At 38.0% G+C, this 25,130-nt stretch overlaps 1 protein-coding gene and 1 pseudogene across 4 annotated transcripts in view; one reads left to right on the top strand and one right to left on the bottom strand.

Annotated features, from left to right (window-relative positions):
- PIK3C2A (phosphatidylinositol-4-phosphate 3-kinase catalytic subunit type 2 alpha) overlaps positions 1-25,130 on the bottom strand; it is a 106,021-nt gene that overhangs the window by 39,802 nt on the left and 41,089 nt on the right. For 3 of the 4 annotated variants that reach the window (XM_057553776.1, XM_057553775.1, XM_057553777.1), the window contains exons 3-8: positions 16,532-16,635; positions 10,468-10,625; positions 8,838-8,958; positions 8,074-8,185; positions 6,815-6,894; positions 6,619-6,682 (exon numbers count right to left, since the gene is read on the bottom strand). In XM_057553776.1, coding sequence (XP_057409759.1) covers positions 6,619-6,682; positions 6,815-6,894; positions 8,074-8,185; positions 8,838-8,958; positions 10,468-10,625; positions 16,532-16,635 — 639 coding nt within the window. The remainder of the gene's footprint in view (positions 1-6,618; positions 6,683-6,814; positions 6,895-8,073; positions 8,186-8,837; positions 8,959-10,467; positions 10,626-16,531; positions 16,636-25,130) is intronic. The other variant, XM_057553778.1, reaches the window with a different exon arrangement.
- On the top strand, positions 17,073-17,722 carry LOC103001457 (phosphatidylethanolamine-binding protein 1-like; annotated as a pseudogene).

The raw sequence follows: 25,130 nt of genomic DNA, 5'->3' as shown, positions 1-25,130 counted from the left end.
GAAGACCCAACACAGCCATAAATAAATAAAATAAAATAAAATAAAATAAAATAAAATAAAATAAAAAAAAACAAAAAAACCAGGTTGTTCAGATACTGGTCACAAATTAATAACACTGGGCAACAGTTACTAAAAGTAAGTCAACTTTTCAGCATCATTTGCATCTATACAACCATCACTTTCTAAGTCTTGTCTGATGAAAAACTTCCGTGAGGACAATCCCTCCTTACTATTCAACCACAGCTCATTTCACCATGATTCATAAGTATACATGTACAAATATATTAAAAAATAATTTACCTGATGAGGATGATTCAAAAATCCTTCTCCACTCCCCCGTCATCATTTTAAAGTACATATCTCATTAAGAAACAAAAACATTCTTATATAATGAATTAATTCATCAAATATTTACACCAAACTTAAATGCCAAGTACTGTTAGAATGGGCTGAAACTCAGTACTGTACCATCCCTTAAACATTTAAAATTTTCCACCTGTGAGGCTTGGCTACCATAAACCAAATGTTCTCTTCATCTTCACGCGTAAATGAAACCACCTCATTTTCTCAAATACCCAATTACCTCGCAGTCCTCAGATCCCGAAGGTCCCAATTTTTGCTTACTTGACTTGTATTTCTTATTTTTGCTCTTCCACCTTCATGCAAAAACCTTTCTAGTTTAGAGGCTCATGCCATTCTCCTATACTATTCTCCATCATTTTTTATGTGCCAGTTATCAATTTATTGTCTATCAGTTCCAAATCCACCCTTCTTTGCTCTACTTTGTGATACTAGAACTTGACCTTACAAACATTTCTCCTTTGCCAGCTAGCACAATGTTAGGTTTTGTCAATAGAGGGCACTGAAAGGACACTCAAAGGCAATAACAGCAGGAAGGTACTTCTCATCAGGGTTCCAGTCCTCTATTTTTAAATTCAGTATGGAAGCCCAGTGGTCCTCAACAACCCGCTCCAGCTGTACCCTCAAGCCATGCTCCTCCAATCTCACAGCTCTACCAAATTTCTTTGCCATAGGCAACCTGTGTGCTCCTGTGATAGCCATACCCTCTTCAAAGAGGCCAAATATCAGCCTGGGGCTGAGGGAGAGGCTCTATCATAAGTCCTCAAAGTTCCTTCACTATCCACATTGCTCCTCAACATAGAATTTGATAATTGCGCTTCTTTGCACCTGTTACTTCTGGACCCCTTAGAGCAAGGCTGGCACTTTTTTAAGGCCTGACAGCAAAAGTTTTAGGCTTTGTGGGTCAAACAGTGTGTCACAATTCAACTCTGCATGAAAACAGACACAGATAACATAAATGAATAAGGCTGTGTTCCAATAAGACTTTATTTACAAAAACGGGCCAGATTTGTCATGTGAGCCATAATGTGCCAACTCCTGCTTTAGTCCTCTTTTACCCCTTATAGTAATTAGCTACCTTTTACTAATTAACAATTCTTTAAATTTCCCTGTTCAAAAAACTACTATAGTTTCTGTTGCCTGACTTGGCCCCTGACTGACTGATCTGCCTTGCCACTGACATGTGGTCACTTCCCCTACTACATGCCTTAGTTTTGCTCTGGACGTTTATCTCTATATTCTATAAGAAGCCTCAGTTACATAAATGTCCATGTGGGGCTTCCCTGGTGGTGCAGTGGTTGGGAGTCCTCCTGCCAATGCAGGGGACACGGGTTCGGGCCCTGGTCTGGGAAGATCCCACATGCCATGGAGCAACTAAGCCGTGAGCCACGACTACTGAGCCCTCGTGCCACAACTACTGAAGCCCGTGCTCTGCAACAGGAGAGGCCACCGCCGTGAGAGGCCTGTGCACGGCAACGAAGAGTGGCCCCCCACTCGCCACAACTAGAGAGGGCCCACGCATAGCAATGAAGACCCAACACAGCCAAAAAAAAAAATGTCCATGTGGAAAATTCACAGCATCTTCAACCCCATAATTGTACCCTATCAGAATCTTAACCACAATATCATATTCTGATCACAATCTCCTTTGCTTCCAGCCCTCACACCCTCATTCTGACCAAACCTGTTCTCTGAGCTCAGAGACTCCTCTGCTTCTTCTACCAGGCAGCTAGTTCTTCTAAAGAAAATCTCACAACCATAAAGATCCAACAGTCTCCAACTTCAGCAGGCATCTGCCTGCCATTTAACATTCCTTTTACAAGCCCTTGGTCAGCTCTTTCCCATTCCCCTTAGAAGATGAAGCCAACCATTATTCCTTGCCTCAAAACCCCTACTGCCACCCTAACTTCATTTTAGTGAAATAAATTAACATCTTATCCCTAGAAAACTAAGACCAGGAGGGATCAAAACTTTGCAACTTCCTGACCTCTCCCATAAACCTACGTAAGAGAAATCAAGACATACATCCACACAAAGACTTATACATGAATGTTTATAGCAGCATTATTCATAATAATCAAAAACTACAAACATTCAAAATGTCAGTTATTGGGTAACTGGATAAATAAAATGTGGTATATCCATACAATGGAAGTATTCAGCAATAAAAAAAAAAATTGTGGATACATAGTACATGGACAGAGCTTAAGAACAGTGTGGTATGTAAAAGAAATCACATGTAAAAGATTACATAAGGTATGATTCCATTTACAGGAAATCTCCATTAAAGGCAAATCTACTGAGACAGGAACCAGATCAGTAGTGGTTTGGGGCTGAGGATGGGAATGCGGAATGACTGAAAAGTAGTACACGGAAACTTTTGGGTGTGATGAAAATATCCTAAAAGTGGACTGTAGTGACAATTATACAACTCTATGCATTTGCTAAAAGAATCATTGAATTGTACACATCCAATGGGTAAATTTTATAGTATATAAATTATACCTCAATAAAGCTATGCAAAATATGGGGAATAAATATGATAGAGAGTCACTACTATTTCTGATAAGATGGTCAGTGAAGAGCTCTCTGATTAGACAACATTTGAGCACAGACGTTAATAAACTGAAAGGGTAAGTCATGCAAGTATCTGGGGAAAGAGCATTTAAAGAAGGGATAAGCACAAGGGTCCCGGCTGGGGAGCATACCTGCAGATCAGCTAGAACAAAGGAAGAAAGGGGTAGGAAGCCAGATCAGAGAGGTAGTGGGTCAGAATGTGTAGGGCCTTGAAGCAACAATTAGGGATTTGAATTTTACTGACTGAGATGGTAAACAGGATTTTGAACAAAAGAGTGGCATGATTTAATATTTTTAAGGGTTTATAAATTTTATTAATCTTTTCAAAGAACCATCTTTTGGCTTTGATTTTCTCTTATTTTACATTTGCTTTCTGTGATTATATTCATTTTTTTAAATAATTTTTTTATTTTGGAACAATTTTAGATTTACAGAAAAGTTGCAAGAATAGTAAAGAGAGTTCTCATTCAACATTAAAGGAAACCGGGTTAAGTAACTTCTTACCTAACCATGTTAAATTTGTCAAAACTAAGACATTAACATTCATTAAATTACTATTACCTAAACTGCAGGCTTTCTTCAGATTTCACCAGTTTTTCCACTAATGTATTTTTCCTCTTCTAAGATACAATCCAGGATACCACATTGCATTTAGTGATTTATTTTTAAAAGATAATTTTGGTTGCCTATTGAAGACAGGCTATAGAAGGACAGGTTGAAGCTGGAAGACCAGTAAGGAACTGCTGTTAACTCTATAGCTGACTAGGAGTATAGTTTTGGTAGTGATGAAGGGTGGTCACATTCTGAATGTATTTTCGAGGCAGAGCTGACAGGAATGAGACTGCATATGGGATGTGAAATATCTTTTCCTTGAGAAATAAAATATGACTACAAGGTTTTGGCCTGCGCAAATGGAAGGACAGAGTTGCCATTTATTAAGAAGGGGAAGACTGATGAATAGATATGAAGGGTAGCATAAAAATTCAGTTTCATATATCTTAAGTTTGAGATGTCAGACATTCATATAAAAATGTCAAGTAATAGACATTTGAATCTGAAGTGATGATCAACATATGTAGGGTATTTAAGGACATGAGATTAAACGAGATCACCTACGATGTGAATACAGAGAGAAGAAAAGAGGTCCTAGAACTGAGCACCCTGGGCATTCCAATGTTATAGAGGTCAGGAAGATAAGGAGATCATAAGGAGCTCCGAAGCCACAAATAAGAGTGAAAACAGAGCAGACATTGGAAGTAGGAGAACCAAGAATGTGGTATCCCAGAAGCCATGTGAGTGTTTCAAGAAGGAAGAAACGATCAACTCTATCAAACACGACAGAAAAGTTGAGAAAAAGAAAGACTAAGAACTTATTACTGGAATCATGATCATTGAAGTCCTTGATGATCTTAAGTGCAGTTTCAGAGAACCGCTGAGAATGAAAGCCTGGTTGGAGTGGGTTCATAAGAGAATGAGAAGAGAGGAAGTGTAAGCAGAAAAAAGATTAACTTTCAAGTTTTGCTATAAGGAGAATAGAGAAGTGGAGTGATTGCTGCAGGGGGAAGTGGATTTTTTGTTTTATTATAAGATGGGAGTATACCCATGGCTCCATCCTTGAACTTTTTTTTTTTCTCTACCTGCAGTGGTTTTCTTGGTGATCTCATCCAGTTTTATGGCTGCAAAATATTTATATTCTGATGATTCACCAGTTTATTATCTCCAGCCTGGATCTCCTCCATTAAATTCCAGACTCATATCCAACTGCCTACTCAATATCACTACTTGGATGAATAACAGTCATCTCAAACATAATGTCCAAAACTGAGTTCAGATCTTCCCCACAAACCTGCTCTTCTCTCAGTTTTCTACACCTCACTAAAAGCAACTCCAAATTTCCAAATGCTCAGGTAGAAAACCTTGGAATTATGCTTCTCTCTCTCTCTCATGCTCCACATCCAATCTATTGGTAAATCCTCCTAGCATTAACTTCAAAATTATCACAGAATTCAACCCCGTCTCATCACTTCTGGTCCAAGCCATCATTCTCTCTCCTGTGACTAGCAAAAACATCTTCCTCATTGATTTGTTTCCACTCTTGCCCCCTTCCTCACTCTATTCTAGCCTAGCAGACCTTATATATACCAGGCACACCTCTCCCCCAGATAACCAGGTAGCTTCTTCCTCTCCTTCTCCAGTTCTTTACTCAAGTTCATTTTCTCAATGAGGCCTTCTCTGATTACCTTATTTGAAATTGCAACATTACCCTCCTCTGTGTTTCTCTAATAGCACTTACCACCTGATATAACATATATCTTGTTAGTTTATTTTATTGTCTGTTTCCTCTAACTAGAATGTAAATTCTCTAAAGGGCAAGGATGACAGTTTCTTTTGTCCCCTGTCACATCCTCAGCACCTACAGCAGTGCCTTGAGAGAGGAGATACTCAGTAATATTCATTGGATAAATCAACATAATTATATATTGATAAAAAGTATAACAGTAGCTAGAAATCTGGAAGTCATCCTACACTATTTCTTCTTCTCTTACATCTCATTACCTATCAAAATCTAACCAATTTTATCTACTAAATATTGTTAATCAGTCCCTCCTCTTTACCGGTAACACAGTCACTGTCTTTTACCTGGACTACTATCAAAAACTTTCCTAAGTAGTCTCCCTGAAACCAATCCTGCCAAGCCTAAATTTAACTTCTACAGTTTGGCCAGAGTGACTTCAGAGCTCAAGACTAAACAAGTCACCCACCCCACCCCACTCCACTTCCTACCCTCTGCTTAAAACACCTTGAATGGCTATAGGAGGGGTCAACAAACTTTTCCTGTAAAATGAAAATAGTAAATAGTTCAGGCTTTGCAGGACATATGGTCTCTGTCCCAAATACTCAACTTTAGTTTTAGAGCACAACTGCAGTCATAGAAAATATGTAAACAAATGGATGTGGCTGTGTCCCCCAAATTTTTCTTTACAAGAATGGGAAGTGGACTGGATATGGCCCCCGATCTGGAGAATAAAGTAAAACTCCTTCACATGAATTATATGGTGGTAATTTATATCTGGCTATCTCCATTTTCATCTTTCAACCTTCACTTCACACTTTGTATTAGAGAAGTGCTTACACTTCCACATATGTATCACAATTATGTACTTTTGTTCACATGCCCTTCCCAACTATCTTTTAGCTAACTCATACTGTTTAAGACTTGGCTCCGGCAGCATCCCTTCTTAGAGGCCTTCCTTGAACCTTCAAGTTGGGAGAAGTGCCCCTCATCAATCTCTCAAAGAACGCCAACACACACCTCTATTCTACATTTACTATATTGAAATTCTGTTTAAATCTTTCATCGCTAGTTTTAAGTTCCTCGTAGGTGGGGATTAGGTCATTCATTTTCATAACTCCAGCATCTAGCATATAGCAAGCATTCAATAAATGCTTTTTGAATTGAAGTGAAGGTTCCTCTTAGTAATAAAGCTCAGGTAACTCAAGCACTACTGAGAATTTTTGTTAATATGTTGGGTCAGAAAACAAGTTATCAAATATCAACTTCAAGAATATAGTTTAAATAGTCCTTCTAAAATATTTAATCCAATTCCAACATTAGTATTTAAGAGTGTACAGAGAAAAGAATCTTTAAATCATCAAGCCAAAATGTGAATTAAGACTTACTTCAATTTGAAGAGCCAGTTCCACTTGGTTGTGATAAGAATCTAAAAGTTCTTCAACAGGATGTCTGAAATAAAGAACAGTTATTGTGGCTGAAAGATACCATATGCAAAAATGATCGTTTTATTCACCAAAATAAGCGCATTCACATCCAAAAGTAACGTTTGAAAACCTGAAATTAATGTTTTAGATGCCACACCTTGTCATGACTTCTTTATAAGGTTTTTCTATTTGATGCAGGTGTTTGTTTAAATCCACAGGTGTTTCATCATCTTCTGCCTAAAGAAACATACAGACAAATGTTTACCAAATAATGAAATCCATTCTTTGGTCTTTCTATTGCCAAATTAAATAAGGTTAAGCGTATGATAAATTCTTGAAATGAAAGTGACTTTTGAAAACCGAGGCCTGTGCTATAGAGAGAGAATGGAGAGCTAAAAGCACTTTTAAAGATGGCTGACAGCCAAATGAAGGTGGGGTGGGAACCAGATGAGAAGAGATCATCTGAATTTCTGCATTTTTTATAATGATAATCAAATTTCCTTCTACCTTACCTGCAATAAATAAGGCACTGGTCTCTTTAACCATAACCCTTACTATTCAAAATACTCAAAAACATCATGCCTTAAGAAACTGAAAAGAGAAGTTACTAATGATTGCTAAAATGTACTGAGTTTTGTGAAATAGTTTCCACCCAAGTGAAATAAATTCTACCTAACATAGGAGCAAAACCTAGGAAAATAAAGAAAAGAGAAAGTAGAAATGATTGATATTTTTCCTCCTAAAATTCTACCAAATGAAGAATGATTCTCTTTAGAGGTTAAAAGTCATCAAGTGTTTATACAGTAATAAAATGGCCTAATTTCTTCCATTCTATTTTGCTTTAACCTCAAAAGAAAGTACTATAGTTTTAAAACAGAGAATTAGTTTTCATTTCATGAAAAATAATGTATTTTTCTCAGTTTGGTGCAAAGGTCAATGTGGATCTTTTTCTCCCCAAAACCATATTTAGCATTCAAAATCTTTCTTCTTCCTCATTTTTCCTTGACTGACCCTGATGTTTTCATTGTGTAACTTGTGTAAAACTATTACAAGCCAAACTTTTATAATTCCTCCACTGTGATTTTCAAACATGCCTCCAACTCTGAGTAGTATGTATGCTACCTAAACCTCCATGATTGAAAGTCTCCCCCCCGCCCCCGTCTGCTAAAACTCTCCCCACATCTGCTTTATCCTGTAGGGGATAAAGAGTGCCTCACTCCCAGTCAAACCCAAAACTCTCAGAGCACGTACAAATTGCAAATTGGCTGATTAGCAATTATTTAGAATTATATATTAATCTAAATTAATATTAATCTAAAATTAATATTAAATTAATATTTAATAATTAATATCTAAATTAATCTAAAATTATTTAGATTCAACCAAATGCAATTCAGTTATAGGGTACACACTTACTGTTCGGGCCAGATTTTGGCACATTGCGCTGAAGGTCAAAAGTTGTAGTTTAATCTCTGTGTCCCATTTTCGACAGTTTTGAATATGTTCATGACTTCCAAGACAATGATTACTGTTAAAATATATCAATTATTCATCAATGTTATTCTCCTCAAACTAGAAATTATACAGGTGAGAGTAAAATGTAAATTGTATCTGCATCAGGAATTGAAGAGAATGGTAAAATACAGAGATTTTTTTAACCAAGTGTGAGCATTTAAATAGAGAAATAATTCTACATGAGAAGAGTTAAAGCAAAGAAGAAAGAAGATGAAGACAAACAAGGAAAAAAAACAGGGACAGAGAATTTCTAGTAGGTTCAGAAAAAGATTCATATAATGATTATTTCAGGCAACTAAAAGGAAATCACAGCTAAACACTACGTATAAAGTAATACTGCATGCTACAAAAGGAAAATGGAGTACATAATGATGTAACTATTGCCTCTCTGCAGAAAGAAAAACAATTTTAAATTCACTTGTCAACCAATTGCCCACCATTCTTCCCATCTAAGACTATCAGCTTCTTAAGGGCAAGATCCTCTACTGTCTTAGACATGATGTCTTAGACAACGTATATCTTAATATAAGTTAACTGATCCAATAAACCAATTCACTAGGACCGAAAGTGGTTTTAGATTATAAATATAACTTGAAATTTTTCTAATTTAATCCATTAAAATGAAATTTCCAAAAATGTTGCTCAATAATTAAATGAATACTTACTTCTGTAGCACTTCCTCTTGACCACAAACTTTAAGAACATAGCTGCCAACATCTACTTGATTCAAGTCATCATGTACCCAGCAAAGGGCTTGCATTATTATGATTTCTACAGTAGAACTCACTGTAAAAGAGTTAGTCATCATTTTCATTTTACACATTCAACTCTAAGTATATACCTATTCAGACTGTATTTCTTATAATCTAAAACAGCACTATATAAGAGAACTATAATGCAGGTCACATATACAATTTAAAATTTTCTAGTAGCCATGTTGAAGAAAGTAAAAAGAAACAGATGAATCTAATTTCAATAATATATTTTATTTAACCTAATATATCCAAAATATCATTTCAATATATAATTGGTATTTCAAAATTACTAATGGGATATCTTACTTTCTCTTTTCAAAGTAAGTCTTTGAAATTCAGTGTGTATTTTACACTTACAGCACATCTCAATCTATATTAGCCATATTTCAAGTAATCAATAGCCACATGTAGCTAGTGGTTATCGTATTAGACAGGGCAGATCTACACTAAGATAGCCACCTCTGTTTTACAGACTCCTCCAAAAAGGATGACATTTAGCAGTGTCTAGCAGACAATTATTTAAACCAAATCATAAGGAAAAAGAATCACCATTTTAAACATTTGACATTTGCCTGGTAAATTATCCAATGAAGAATAAAAATATAGAAAGTAGGAAGTATTATTCAATTATCATTCTTCGCAATAGCTGGATACTAAGATTACAAACCATTAAAAAGTAAAGTAACCTATTTCTATACTTAGAGCTTTTATGTTCAACTTAGAAGACAGTGACTACATTCAGAATTCATGAAAATTAACAGCTTGGCAGAAAAGGCCATAAAACCTCTATCTAATACAATAGCTACATTTCTGAACACATTTATATGTATCATAACAGTTATTATTTACACACACACAAAGCACTTCTACTATAATATGGTTACATTTCTTAAAAGAGATGTACACTATAAATGTGCACATTTATGAAGCACCAAACAATAGGCATTTGATATATTTTTAAATGAATCAGATCTTGATATATCAAGTCAAAATTTGATACAAATCAAAACATTTGCTATCAATGCTTATCCATGCTTACTTCAATCAAGAAGCTTATTGACCTTACTTTCCTTCAATTTTAGTATTAATTCTTACTGCATACGATTCCCCAAACCAAAATTTAAGGTATGTTAAAAAGAATAAGTCTTCCTTTAGAATATAAAGAATAGGACTATAATTAGCCTTGCTAGCTAATGCTTTTGGGTTTTGGCCAAGAGCCACTGATTAACCAAATTACTCAGCATCTTTCAGAGAAATATGTAGCTATAAAGGTAAACTGGTATTTCATTAATCCAAACCAGAAAACTATCCATATGAACGCCAATTTCTGGAAAAGGATAACTAATGCATGTTAAGTATTTTACCACACACACACACACACACACACACACACACACACACACACAAACACACACACAGATTTTTAAAGGATACCTAATGATAACAAAGTCAGTTTATTAAAAGAATGATAACATTAACATTTTAAACATTTTCTCCCTAATCAGAGCAAAACAAGATCGTTGGGGAACTATGAACCTACCATCGCATGTAAAGGTAACTGGTAGCTGAAATCCTTCAATTTCAATGGAGACCTTCACGCTAGCATTTTCTCCACATATGTTTCTTTGCACTGTGACTGGACTTAACAAATAGCCTGGATTTGTGCAGTGATTGGTATATGGAAAGCTGGTCTTCAATCTATTCACAAAAAAACAAGAAATTAAATTCTTTTTTTGAAAGCTGCATTTGAGAGCCCTGAACAAGGCTTTGCATGCTTTTGGCCATTTAATTCTGTGTTATTGTCCAATTCTAGAGCAGCTCAGGAGAAATGCAATGAATGGACCCCTGTCAAAACTCCAAAACACCAGCATTTGCCTTTTAAATAAACAGAATCCAAGGAAAGAGATTAAGTACTGCCAGGACAGCTTTGGTAACACTAACAACATCAACAAAACACACACTGGATACACAGCATTAAATGAGGTTCTCTGCTTCCGATTTTTGGCTAAACAGTATAATTTCACAAAATGTACATTTTTAATGAACCATTGACAATACAGGTGATAGCCCTAAATTGTAATTGCCAGAGGGATGAAAAGTTTGTTGTCTTTTTAAAATCTTTTTTTCTGACATCCTTTTTCCTACACACTGTTTTTGGTTGTTAGCATGATAGAAAAACATAGACAATGGGTTTTTACAGTGCTATGAGGCCTTTATTCCCTCAAAGTGATTTCTAAGACTTAGGGAATGGCAAAAAAATTGCCTGTGAAGTATTCTTGGTATTCATAGTAGCAAAATAGTTTAAATTTAAATATATAAGCCAGGTGTATGGCTCATCTCCAGATAGCACTTCTATTAGCTGAAGACAAAGGAGGATTTGATGCCTTCTTTAAACCTGTGGGCTTCCTTTAACTGACTTTCTTCTGGAAGTTAGAAGACAAATTCCACTTCTCCCATCTGCTTTTCACAGGGCTATAAAGGGAATGAATGCTGGAAGTTTTATCTATTCCCTTCTGTAGAGATTAAAATAATCAAGTTATAGGAACAGAATAAAATAGTTTGAGTTGACAATAAGAAAGGTTCTGGAGAGGCAGGCAGCAAGTGTAACTATCTGTGCACTACCACTAGAGTCAGACTTCCCACATTTAAATCCTGACTGTACTACTTACTAGCTGTGTAATCTTAGGCAAGTTATTGAATCTCCTTGTTGCTTCAGTTTCCTCTTCTATAAACTGGGGATAATACTACTACTAACTTCATGGGGTTGTTGTGAGAATTATGTGAATTAAGTTTATAAGGACACTCAAAACAGTGTCTAGTACATGGTAAGCGTTATAAGCATCTCGTCAAATAAATGAATAAATGAATAAATCTGGTTTCTGCACTGTGATCTTAAGTGCCACAAAGGATCTAATATTAAAAAGAAATGTAATTGGGCTTCCCTGGTGGCGCAGTGGTTGAGAGTCTGCCTGCCAATGCAGGGGACACGGGTTCGAGCCCTGGTCTGGGAGGATCCCATATGCCACGGAGCAGATGGGCCCGTGAGCCACAATTGCTGAGCCTGCGCGTCTGGAGCCTGTGCTCCGCAACAAGAGAGGCCGCGATGGTGAGAGGCCCGCGCACCGCAATGAAGAGTGGCCCCCGCTTGCCACAACTAGAGAAAGCCCTCGCACAGAAACGAAGATCCAACACAGCCATTAATAAATAAATAAAGCACACCTAGTATAGTGTAATTTAAAAAAAAAAATAATAATAATATAGGCCATACATAGTTTAAAAAAAAAAAAAAAGAAATGTAATTGAAAAAAAAAGGTAACATAAAGTAATAAACTTAAATTGATGTTGGAAATGCACCTTTAGATATGGACACGTTATCTTCAAATATCTGATTGTTGCCAAGCTTACCCCTCAGTAACACAACGACAAGACCTTCATAGGACCCAGCCTAAGATTTGTATTGTTTCTCACATACTTGGTATTCTTGTTTCCTATGAAACAAGAAATACCATATGAAATAAGATACTCACAGCAAATCACGTAGCTAACTAATATATAAAACAGTAAAGAACTTTATATCCAAGGAAGCCTTCAATTTTCAGAAATCCTTAAGGATGATAAAAGGAAAATCAGAAATTCCTGATGACAGTTCAGAAAACAAGAATTTACTGGACAAAAATTCTAGTGATTAAAAAGTTACATATAAGGGGCTTCCCTGGTGGCGCAGTGGTTAAGAATCTGCCTGCCAATGCAGGGCACACGGGTTCGAGCCCTGGGCTGGGAAGATCCCACATGCCACGGAGCAACTAAGCCCGTGAGCCACAACTACTGAGCCTGCGCATCTGGAGCCTGTGCTCCGCAACGGGAGAGGCCGCGACAGTGAGAGACCCACGCACCGCGATGAAGAGTGGCCCCCACTCGCCACAACTGGAGAAAGCCCTCGCACAGAAACGAAGACCCAACACAGCCAAAAATTTAAAAAAAAAAAAAAAAGTTACATATAAAAATGAGGGTTTGGGGCTTCCCTGGTGGCACAGTGGTTAAGAATCCACCTGCCAATGCAGGGGGACGTGGGTTCGAGCCCTGGCCCAGGAAGATTCCACATGCTTCAGAGCAACTAAGGCCGTGCGCCACAACTGAGACTGTGCTCTAGAGCCCACAAGCCACAACTACTAAGCCCATGTGCCACAACTACTGAAGCCTGTGCACCTAGAGCCCATGCTCCGCAACAAGAGAAGCCACCGCAATGAGAAGACTGCGCACCGCAACAAAGAGTAGCCCCTGCTCACCACAACTAGAGAAAGCCTGCACACAGCAACAAAGACCCAACGCAGCCAAAAATAAATAAAAAATAAAAATAAATAAATTTATTTTAAAAAATGAGGGTTTTTAATTGAATTGACACTACTTTATAAGAAACTTGAGTCAGCGTCGTTTAGAATAAAATTAACTAAATGCAGAGGTGAAAACCTATAGGGAATCCTTGGGATCAAGACACTTTTGTAGAATATAAATATTGGATTGGAACCATATATGAGGAAAGGAAATTAAAGGCTATTCAGAATGACAAGTGTAAAGTGTAGTTTTTCATCTTACCCTAGGAGACCACAAATGAAGCAGCAAAAATTTCCACTGGTATCTAACATTCCTCTGAGAACTTTCTCTGGACCTATGTAACTAGTAGATAACAGCAAGTTTTGTCAATTTTGATGAGTGTGAAAGGAAAGAAAAAAAAGAAATAAAAGCAAGAAAAATGCAGTAATAATTAAATGCCCTGATTCAAAGTATTTTACAGAACTTTAAACTGAAAGTGACCCTTGAGATCACTAGTCCAACTCCCTGATTTCACAGAAGCAAAAAAAACAAGGCCTAGAAGTAGGCTTAACTGTAAATGAATATCATCCTGACAATCTTACACTAATGTCATAGCTGAATTAAAATAATTAAATTAATCATTTTAGGAGATTTCAAAAAATGAGGCATTGACTAAGAGTATAAATACTTGTTTTTAAAATCTGCATACTGGAAAAAATAGAAAGTGACATTAATTTCTTCAAGACATCAAGACTTCTCCTGACTCCAATCTCCAAGGTCAGAGGAGAATGAAAGAATTTTCTAGAACATGGCTTCAAAAACACCTCTGCCTCTTACTTCTCTGAAACATTTGTTGCAATCCCACTCTAACAGAAATAAATTACAAAAAGAATTCATTCTCTCTAGTTCATCTGAGGTTTTAATATTACATAAGCCATCTGTGTGTGTGTGTGTGTGTGTGAGCGTGCACGCACATGCACACATAAATAAAAATGATCATTTTAGCTTAGTGGCAGAGTTTGTGTAAATAACACTAAGATTCAAATGCAGAAAAAAAGGCAGATCACGGAGACCCTAATTTCTCAACATGCAAAGCTTAAATGCAATAGTCACTCAACACAGTCTAATAGACAGGGCTTGTTTGGAAAGAAAATTTTAAAAACTCGATGAACACATATCAGATTAATACCAAACCATTAAGATAAAAGACATATCAGATTAATACCAAACCATTAAGATAAAAGATTATTTCCAAACTGTTAACCACACATACATAATGGTATAATGGAATAAAGGCACAGGTAATTTCTAATACATGCAATTTGCATTCTCAGTCACCTAAATGTGTCTTCTATTTTAAACGTCTACTGAAAAATATGAGTTTTAAAAATACAGTTAAGAGTAACCTTTTCAGGAAACAAAAAGTGACTCTACTGATATTTTTCTTCTTTTTTTTCCCCTAAGGTATCCTGAAGAAAAGGAATGCTGGTTAAAAGGTGACACACAGGAAGACAGAATTTTAATGAAATGTTACCAATAGTCTAGAAAGTCTAGTTAGATATTAATAAGTCCCATATCATAAAAATGATGAATATACTCAAAAATGATCTGGGAACCCCAAACTCTGCTTTGCTTAAACCACACTGGGGAAAATACTGGATTCAGAATAAATCTCCCAGTAGTGATCTACTTTTCCTTCTTTTTTTTAAAAAATAAATTTATTTATTTGTTTGTTTGTTTTTGGCTGCGTTGGGTCTTTGTTGCTGTGCACGGGCTCTCTCTAGTAGCCGTGAGCGGGGGCTACTCTTCGTTGCGGTGGGTAGGCTTCTCATTGCGGTGGCTTCTCTTGTTGCGGAGCACGGGCTCTAGGTGCGTGGGCTTCAGTAGTTGTGGCATGCAGGCTCAGTAGCTGTGGCTCACGGCTTAGTTGCTCCGTGGCATGTGGGATCTTCCCGGACTAGGGATCGAACCTGTGTCCCCTGCATTGGCAGGTGGATTCTTAACCACTGTGCCACCAAGGAAGTCCCTACTTTTCCTTCTTTTGATAACAGATCTCATCCAGTTGGCCACTATGTTTGTTGTTCCACTCCTTCCTTCCGAGGGATTTTTCTATCTGGTGCTGACTGAAAGGACTCTTTCCTTTCTGCTAACAAGACCATTAGAATATCAAAGTCTAAGCTATCAGTGGCTATATTCCCTGCCTTCAAAACTCCATCTGTAGTAGAAGCCAACATGCATGGTGAAAGGGCCCAGGGAGAAAAGGGAGGAAGAAGAAGAGTCCAAAGGGAGGAGGGATCAATTACAGTGTGTGAATTCCTGGATCTTGCTGTCACTGAGCTCTGCCCCATCCTCCCTCTTTCTGCTATACGGGTTTGTGAACCAATACATAAACTTCCTTGATTTATGCTAGTTTAAGATGGGTTTCTTGCACTCATAACAGAAGTCCTCACTAATACAGTGATATGATGGAAAGAAAACACACCGAACCAGAGGTAATGGAGACCTGGCTCTGTTACAGACTAGCTGAGTAAACTTTGGTAGGTAAATTCTCGAGTCTCAGTTTCTTCGTGTATTAAGAACACTGGACACATTTAGGATTAAAAGAACATTTTAGAAATGCATTTTTCTAACCTTCAGAAAATATATTTGCTCCTCTAATCTTGCTTGTTATATCATCTCTTAATTCTAAGTAGGACAATATTTTGAATGCTAGAAAGTTTATGGCAAAACTAGGTCTCCCTATAAAGGAAAAAAAAGCAGGGACCTCCCTGGTGGTCCAGTGGTTAAGAATCTGCCTGCCAACGCAGGGGATACGGGTTTGATCCCTGGTCCGGGAAGATCTCACATGCCATGGAGCAACTAAGCCCGTGCGCCACAACTACTGAGCCTGTGCGCCTAGAACCTGTGCTCCGCAATAAGAGAAGCCACTGCAATGAGAAGCCCACGCACCTCAACGTGCACAGCAATGAAGACCCAGCACAGCCAAAAAAAAAAAAAAGGCATTTTCTAATTCTAATGAAACTTCTATGTTTAAGCCATATTCTCCCTCGGTAATAAGAGTATCAGAAATCTACTGTCTGACCTCAATTTTTTCTTCTAAATACTCAGACCCCAACAGGTTCAACTGTAGTTTGTGTTAATGTACCAATTAACTGATTGTTTTGACATTTTAGCCACAGGGAGAAAATAGTTAAAACTTAAAAAATTTTAGAATTAGTAGCACTAAGCTGGTTAAGATAAATTTTTTTAAATTACTTAATAAAAAATAATCTTTATAAAGAAAAATTTCTTACTTTGTAATGGATTGACAAAAAGCTGCCACTTCCTCATTCTGTACTTCAATTTCTTGTAGAAGAGAACTTTCAGTTGGCAAAGTACTGGTCCCATTTGGGCCCTTCTGTAATGAAAAAAAGTGTTTTTATTTTAAAAGTAAAAGATCCCCAAAACGCTAAATAGCAACATAGCACAAACACATTTTTATGAAAATATGTACAAAAATATGGAGGTAAAATAAATCATATCAGTAACAAAGTTTTAAAGTATGGATTTCTATCTTTGTAAAAGTAATGCCAACTAAGCCTTTTTTTTTTTTTTAAATTTTGGCCAGGCCGCGTGTCATGTGGGATCTTAGTTCCCTGACCAGGCATTACCCCGCGCCCCCTGCATTGGAAGCGCAGTCTTTAACCACTGGACCGTCAGGGAAGTCCCAAGCCTTATTTTAAAGTTCATTGGTTTTACTTGCTCAGAAGTAGAAATAGGGCTGGGAGTCTGGACTACTACCCTGCGCGAGTCCTCCCGCTGCTTTCCCTGCTGTCCGCCCCTCTTGGCTCCGTGATGCCCGTGGACCTCAGCAAGCGGTCCGGGCCTTTGAGCCTGCAGGAAGTGGACGAGAGGCCGCAGCACCCACTGCAGGTCAAATATGGCAGGGCGGAGGTTGACGAGCTGGGCAAAGTGCTGACACCCACCCAGGTTAAGAACGGGCCCACCAGCATTGCATGGGATGGCCTTGATCCAGGTGAACTGTATAGCTTGGTCTTGACAGACCCGGATGCTCCCAGCAGGAAGGACCCCAAATACAGGGAATGGCACCATTTCCTAGTGGTCAACATGAAGGGCAACGACATCAGCAGTGGCACGGTCCTCTCCGATTATGTGGGCTCTGGGCCTCCCAAGGGCACAGGCCTTCACCAACCACTGCGTCTGGCTGGTTTATGAGCAGGACAGGCCACTGAAGTGTGATGAGCCCATTCTCAGCAACCGATCTGGAGACCACAGTGGCAGATTCAAGGTGGTGAATTTCCGCAAAAAGTACGAGCTCGGGGCTCCGGGGGCCGGCACGTGTTACCAGGCCGAATGGGATGACTATGTGCCCAAACTCTACGAGCAGCTGTCTGGGAAGTAGAGGAAAGCCAGGAGATGGACATCGTCCCAGAGTTCCCAAGCAGTGTTTCAGTTTAGTGATGCATGTAGATTTCTTCCCTTCCCCCTGCCCCGAGGCCTGAGCAGTCAGATTTGGGTTTAGGGTGTCTTTTCCTTCTGCCTGTCCTTTATAATTCTAGGGGGTTTATGTTTTGATCAAATCTGAACTCCGTTTTGGTGGGGGATACTTTGGTACTAGGATGGAGTCATCAAAATGTTAATATAAGAATAACAACCCAGACGTTAAAGAGGAAAAAAATTCTGGTAAAAAGACCAGGTCTGCAGTATTAGAACAGAGCATCAAAGAATCTTTAAGGGAGGTTGAAAAAAAGAAAAGATTGATTGCCTCTGCCTTTGTGAGCCCGAGCCCAGGACTGTGTGTGACGGCATCTTCTGGCATTTGTTTTCAGGGCCCTGTCTCTCACTAAGACAACCAGGGGCCGGCATGTCCACTAGCCCCCAACGTGATACATCTCAGGCTGGTTATTGGCTGTCAGTGTCCCGCTCTGGCTCCTTTAAAGAGCAATACTGGAAAAAGCAATAGGGAGAGAGTCACTTTGCTGTTAAAGCTTGGCCATCTAGATGAGCTGCAGGGCTGAGTGAGAGGTCATCAGAAATCCGAAAGTCTGTGTGTGTTAAATTGATCACTCCTCGGTGTAAGAAAAGCTTGTCTGGAGTTGCTGAATGTTGTGTTAATTCTGCTATTTGCTTATAGGTGAATAATTCTTTATTCCCCATGTAGATGGGGAAAAAAAAAGTAGAAATAGGCTGTACTTTGTATCAGTCAATAAGAATGGAACGCTAAAGACATTTCCATTCAAAATCTTCCAGAAATGAACACTTCAGAAAGTTAACAGCTGAATGAAATTAAAGGACTAGGCTCTGTTTTAAGAAAATGAAGATGTCAAGCCCATTTGGGACTCCTCTAATAAACCAGGAATTCTATATATTCAACTTAGGTCTCAAATTCCAAGAAAGCATCTGGTTCTTTATGTAAGAGAATGAGTTTTAGGAGTTAGTGGGCATTTTCTATGTTAATAAACTTGTACAAACACCCTGACAGTCCTTCAAAAGTTAAGTTTATGTCTGATCAAAATTTGTGTGCCACATTTAGGAAGATAAATTCACTACCCAAGCACAGCCAAGCAGCAGAGTCCATTTAGAGGTGTTTTGACTTACTACGTAAAAATACTTGATTTAGCACAAATTTCAAATGTAAATTTCCTTTAAAATTAAAATGGGAACATTCTCAATTAAAACTTGAGTGAATGAGAACACATTGTATAAATTTCAAGAGTTGTAATGGATTTCCATAACCATAGCAAACAAGAAGATTTAGTCAGAAAATTAAACTGAAAATTCAGGACAACAAATCCTTTATTAATTTACTGCTTTTATAATGTGGCAGAGCCCTTTCTGCTAGAATGTGATATGTAGATGGGGAAGTGTCCAGCCCTGAGTTCTAGAAAAATCGCTACTACAAATAACAGAGCTCATAGGAAAAACAGAGTTAAGGCAGACTACTCAAAAATCAGTGTAATCAAAGCCCTAACTAAAACAATAAGAAGTCTTTACAGAAACACTAGCGCAGTTAAATCTCCACTTGAATTTGCACCTTGAATTATGGTCTTTGATCCTCTGAAGCCTCCTTAAACCCTGGAGCTCCTGCTTCCTAATTTGTTATATGGATTCTGAAGGGCATTTGCTTCTAGCGAAGACCAATTTCAATGAAGTTAAAAATATACCCCAGGGTGTAGACTTCTTCACCAAAGTTCTTAATGCAAACAGAAATGTCTTCACAGCTTCTCTGTCTGCACTCACTGCTTCACCAGAATGCTTAACCCTGTGGAATGTGGAACTGTTCTTGTAGCCACCATTTTCACTTCTGCAGGACTTGCAGTGTTTTCCTAATATTTTCTTGTATTACTAAGGCATTCCCTTTAATTATGAGAGAGTTTGTTCTAGATTGCTTTGAAATGTTAATATGCTGGGAAAGATTATTTTTGAACGAATGCTACCTCCCCATTATACTGACATCAATCCCATATTTACCAATTACAGAAGTTAATCTGTGTTACAGAAACAAGTATTGTAGCAAATAGACCATACTACCTGAAAAATGGATTTTTATATTTTATATTTCTAAAGAAACCCTCTGGTTTGCCACTCCAAGTTTGCCACAATCTAATCCAATAGTATTTCCCAGAACTTCAAGTGAATATTATGTCCAAGTTAGCTTGAATCATATCCTGTTCCTATGAAACACAAACTGAACTATCTTGCCTCTGAATCTTTGTTTGTCTTCAACGCTTTACTCCTAACCTTCCCTCACAACACAAGTCAAAGATCTATTAATTGTTTAAGGCCCAATGGAATGCCACTTCATCTACAATGTCTTTTATGAGTATTCAGTATGAAGCATTTCTTCCCTCCTAGCATTTCTAAGTACTTTTTCTAATTATTATTATTATTAAAAATAATATCTAAATTACAGTGAGATACCACCTCACACTCACTAGGATGGCTACTATTAAAAACAAAAAACAGGGCTTCCCTGGTGGCGCAGTGGTTGAGAATCTGCCTGCCAATGCAGGAGACACGGGTTCAAGCCCTGATCTGGGAAGATCCCACATGCCACGGAGCAAATGGGCCCGTGAGCCACAATTACTGAGCCTGCGCGTCTGGAGCCTGTGCTCCGCAACAAGAGAGGCTGTGATAGTGAGAGGCCCGCGCACAGCGATGAAGAGTGGCCCCCGCTTGCCACAACTAGAGAAAGCCCTCGCACAGAAACGAAGATCCAACACAGCCATTAATAAATAAATAAAGCACACCTAGTATAGTGTAATTAAAAAAACAAAAAACAAAAAACAAAAAACAGAAAACAACAAATGTTGGCAACGATGTGGAGACACTGGAACCCTTGGGCACCGTTGGTAGTAATGTAAAATGGTGCAGCCACTGTGTAAAACGATGTGGTAAGTTTCTCAAACAATTAAAAATAGAATTACCATATGATCCAGCAATTCTACTTCTGGGTCTATACCCAAAAGAATTGAAAGCAGGTATCAAAGAGATATTTGTACACCCATGCTCATAGCAGCATTATTCACAATAGCTAAAACATGGAAGCAATCCAAGTATAAACCAACAGATGAATGGAAAAGCAAGCAAAATGAGGAATACAGTGGAATATTATTCAGCCTTAAAAAGAAAGAAAATTTTGCAATATGGTACAATATGGATGAACCTTGAGGACATTATGATAAGTGAAATAAGACTGTCACAAAATGACAAATATTATATGATTCCACTTATATGAGGTACTTAGAGTATTCAAAATCATAAAGACAGAAAGTAGAATGGTGGTTGCCAGGGGCCAGGGGGAGGGGAGAATGGAGAGTTACTATTTAATGGGTATAGTTTCAGTTTTACAAGATGAAAAGAGTTATGGGGATGGTTGGTGGTGATGGTTGCACAACAATGTGAATATATTTAATACCACTGAAGTGAACACCTTAAAATGGTTAATCTGGTAATTTTGTTATATGTATTTTACCGCACAAAAAAATATTTAGCAATTACTGAGCACTTCTTACATGTCAGGTTCTGTTGTAAGAAATTTACAGTCATGTATGTATGTATGTGTGTGTGTGTGTGTGTGTGTGTATATATATATGTATGTATATATTGTTTATTTCTCACAAAGCTCTAGTAGGTGGGTAACATTACTATTATCCCCATTTTACAGATTAAAAAATGAGGCACAGAGAAGTTAATGAGGCACATGAGGTCACATGACTAATATAATCAGAGTTAGGATTTCAACCCAGGCAACCTAGCTTACTCACTATGCCATTCTAGTACCTCACAACAAAGTCTCCTGAAAAAAAACCTTTAAAACACAATGAGAGAAAAACAGCATCGTGACCTTTGCAGGAGCAATGCTATAAAAAATCTGTATTTTTGTTGACCTAGTAACCATCTTTCCTTCTTTAACTCTGTTTGTTTTTCATGTTCCACTGATTAATAGATTCTGAATCTCCTTAGTGGCATTTCTAGATGCTTTTTTTTTTTAATCAAAAAAGTATTTTTTACAGTGCCTCTCATGTATTAGGTACTTCCTTTCAAGCAAGTTATAAGTTTCAACTGATGGTGACAGAAATAGATTATAATAACCAATTATCTAGTCATACATCAAGTTAATAATAGAATCTGGAAAATTAATACAAATGTTCTGCTCACAAAGTAAAAAACAGCTGGGCTGCCAATGATTTCATCTTTACATTAACATTAGCATTTTTTTGTTTTTCTCCACTCTTTCTGGAACCAAAAAAAAATTTTTTTTTAATTTCACACCAACTCCCTCAACTCTTGCTCCTGATCCCTTCCTCAAACTCCAAAACAACTTAAGCATCAAATCATCTCTTTCCTCCACTGATCTTGCACAAACTTTTATGCAGCACTCACGACTTTCTATTACATACTGCAGTTATATGCACATACATCTTGTCTCCCCCTTCTAACCCAAGTTCTTTAAGGATGAGGTCTGTGAATGGTTAATATTTGTACCCCACACAATTTGTCCTCAAATATTTTTCTTTTTTTTCTTTATTTTTTTTAACAAGAGCCTTTCTTTTTTTTAAAAAAAAATATTTATTTATTTATTTAATATTTATTTAAGACCTGGCTTTCCCGGGTCTTAGTTGTGGCATGCAGGATCTTCATTATAGCACGTGGGATGTTTTAGTTGCAGCATGTGGGCTTCTTAGTTGTGGCATGCGGACTTCTTAGTTGTGGCATACAAACTCTTAGTTGCGGCATGTATTCAGGATCTAGTTCCCCAACCAGGGCCCCCTGCATTGAAAGTGCAGAGTCTTACCCACTGGACCACCAGGGAAGTCCCCTCAAATATTTTTCAATGAATGAAAGAGGCAAATGATAATAAGAAAAAATCACTAATGTCATTATCCAATATATGAAACAAAGAGGTTTGTGGGGGAAGACACTGAGCTCTCTAGTAAATATTTTGGGTTTGGAAATCCATGTAGATGTTTGGTCATCATCTAGAAATACTCTATTACAAAATTCTATTCCAGAGCTAAAGACAAAGAACTGGGAATCATCCAATTTCTGCACTTTTCTACAGGGAAATTTCTCTCTGCTAATTGTTGTCAGCATCCATCAGGATCACTGACAGAGCAATATCCCAGCCAAATGGACTTTGGGTCCAAGTTCCATCAACAGGAGACAGTCTCTTCAGGAGGCTGAGGGATACATAAGGGACTGCACCCACTGGACATCAAGCTGGGACATCTCTTTATACACATATGAATGGAGAGAGAGAGATTTAGTATAAGAAATTGGCTCATGTGATTGATTATAAAGGATGCCAAGTCTCAAGACCTGCAGTCAGCAAACTGGAGACCCAAGAGAGCTGACAGTATAGTTCTAAGTCTGAGTATGGCAGGCTCAAGACCCAGGAAAAGCCGATGTTTCAGTTTGAGTCCAAAGTCAGGGAAAAAACCCCAATGTTCCAAATCAAAGGCAGTCAAGTTGAAGGAATTCCCCTTTTTTGGTGGTAGGGTCAGCCCTTTTGTTCTATTCAAGCCTTCAACTGTTAGGGTGAGGCCCACCACTTTAGGGAGAGCAATCTGCCTTTACTCGGTCTACAAATTCAAATATTAATCTCATCCAGAAGCATCGTTACAGACATACCCAGAATAATGTTTGACCAAATGTCTGAGGACCCCATAGCCCAGTCAAACTGACACATAAAATTAATCATCACTGCATCTCAACCATAGACAGCCAAGGAGTCTAGATCAGTAGCTTTCAAACTCTATCTCAGAGCTTCAAGAATAAAGCAATGACCAAGAGAGAACAGATAAGATATATTAAAAAACAACCAAAAACAAAACCTTGGGGGAATGCCTATGTTTAGAAACTAGACAAGGAAAACGATTCAAAGATTACAGGAGGAAAACTAGGAAGTAGATTTAACCAGGGCAACAGAAGAGAAGTTTCAAGAAAGGAACGTGGTCAATTGTTGCAAATGAAGCAATAAGGATGGACAGTGAGTATGGTCACTAGATTGGCAATTAGTATTCATACTACCAGAAACAAGTTTCTGCAATACGATAGGAACAAGAGAGGATGTTGAGGAACTGGAAAAGCAATAAGTACAAATTCCACTTTGAAGAATAATTGTAAAAAATACTTTGGGGAGACAGGAACAAGAAAAGAGGTGAAAGAGTTAAGTTTGGGAAAAGAGAAGGAATATCTCTTCCCTCCAAACCAGAAAGAAGAGGCAAATAAATCTGAGGTGGGCAAGTGCATACAAAGAATAACCTTGACCTCACTATTTAAAAAAAAAAAAAAAAAAAAAAGGGCTTCCCTGGTGGCGCAGTGGTTGAGAATCTGCCTGCTAATGCAGGGGACACGGGTTCGAGCCCTGGTCTGGGAGGATCCCACATGCCGCGGAGCGGCTGGGCCCGTGAGCCACGGCTGCTGAGCCTGCGCTTCTGGAGCCTGTGCCCCGCGACGGGAGGGGCCGCGATAGTGAAAGGCCCGCGCACCGCGATGAAGAGCGGTCCCCGCACCGCGAATGAAGAGTGGCCCCCACTTGCCGCAACTGGAGAAAGCCCTCGCACGAACCAAAGACCCAGCACAAGCCAAAAAATAAATAAATAAATAAATAAATAAATAATTTAAAAAAAAAAAAAAAGGTAATTGGAAGTCCTAGCCAGAGCAATCAGACGAGAAAAAGAAAAGGAATCCAAATTGGAAAGGAAGAAGTAAATTGTCACTGTTTGCATATGACATATGATACAGAGAACCTAAAGATGCCACCAAAAAACTGTTAGACCTAATAAATGAATTCAGTAGGATACAAAATTAATATATAGAAATCTGTTGTATTTCTATACACTAACAAGAACTGGCAGAAGGAGAAATTAAGAAAACAATCCCACTTACAGTTGTGTCAAAAATATTATAATAAAATACCTAGGAATAAATCTAACCAATACAGGTAAAAGACCTGTACTCGGGAAACTATAAGATACCGATGAAAGAAAGTGAAGATGACACAAGTGGAAATATATACTGTATTCATGGATTGGAAGAATTAATATTGTTAAAATGGCCATAATACCCAAAGCAATCTACAGATTCAATACAATCCTTAACAAAATACTAATGGCAGGACTTCCCTGGCAGTCCAGTGGTTAAGACTCTGAGCTTCCACTGCAGGTGGCACAGATTCGATCCCTGCTTAGGGAACTAAGATCCCACATGCTGTGAAGCGCAGCCAAAAAAAAAAAACCAATGGCATTCTTCACAGAACTAGAACAAACAATTCTAAAATGTGTATGGAAACACAAAAGACCCCCCCAATAGTCAAAACAATCCTGAGTAAGAAGAACAAAACTGGAGGTATCATGCTCCCTGATTTCAAACTACCCTACAAAGCTA

Source organism: Balaenoptera acutorostrata, chromosome 9 (genome assembly GCF_949987535.1).
Source record: "Balaenoptera acutorostrata chromosome 9, mBalAcu1.1, whole genome shotgun sequence".
In the NCBI taxonomy this organism is placed as follows: domain Eukaryota; kingdom Metazoa; phylum Chordata; class Mammalia; order Artiodactyla; family Balaenopteridae; genus Balaenoptera; species Balaenoptera acutorostrata.
The sequence above is the reverse complement of the archived record's forward strand: the minus strand, read 5'-3'. Positions and strand labels throughout refer to the sequence as shown.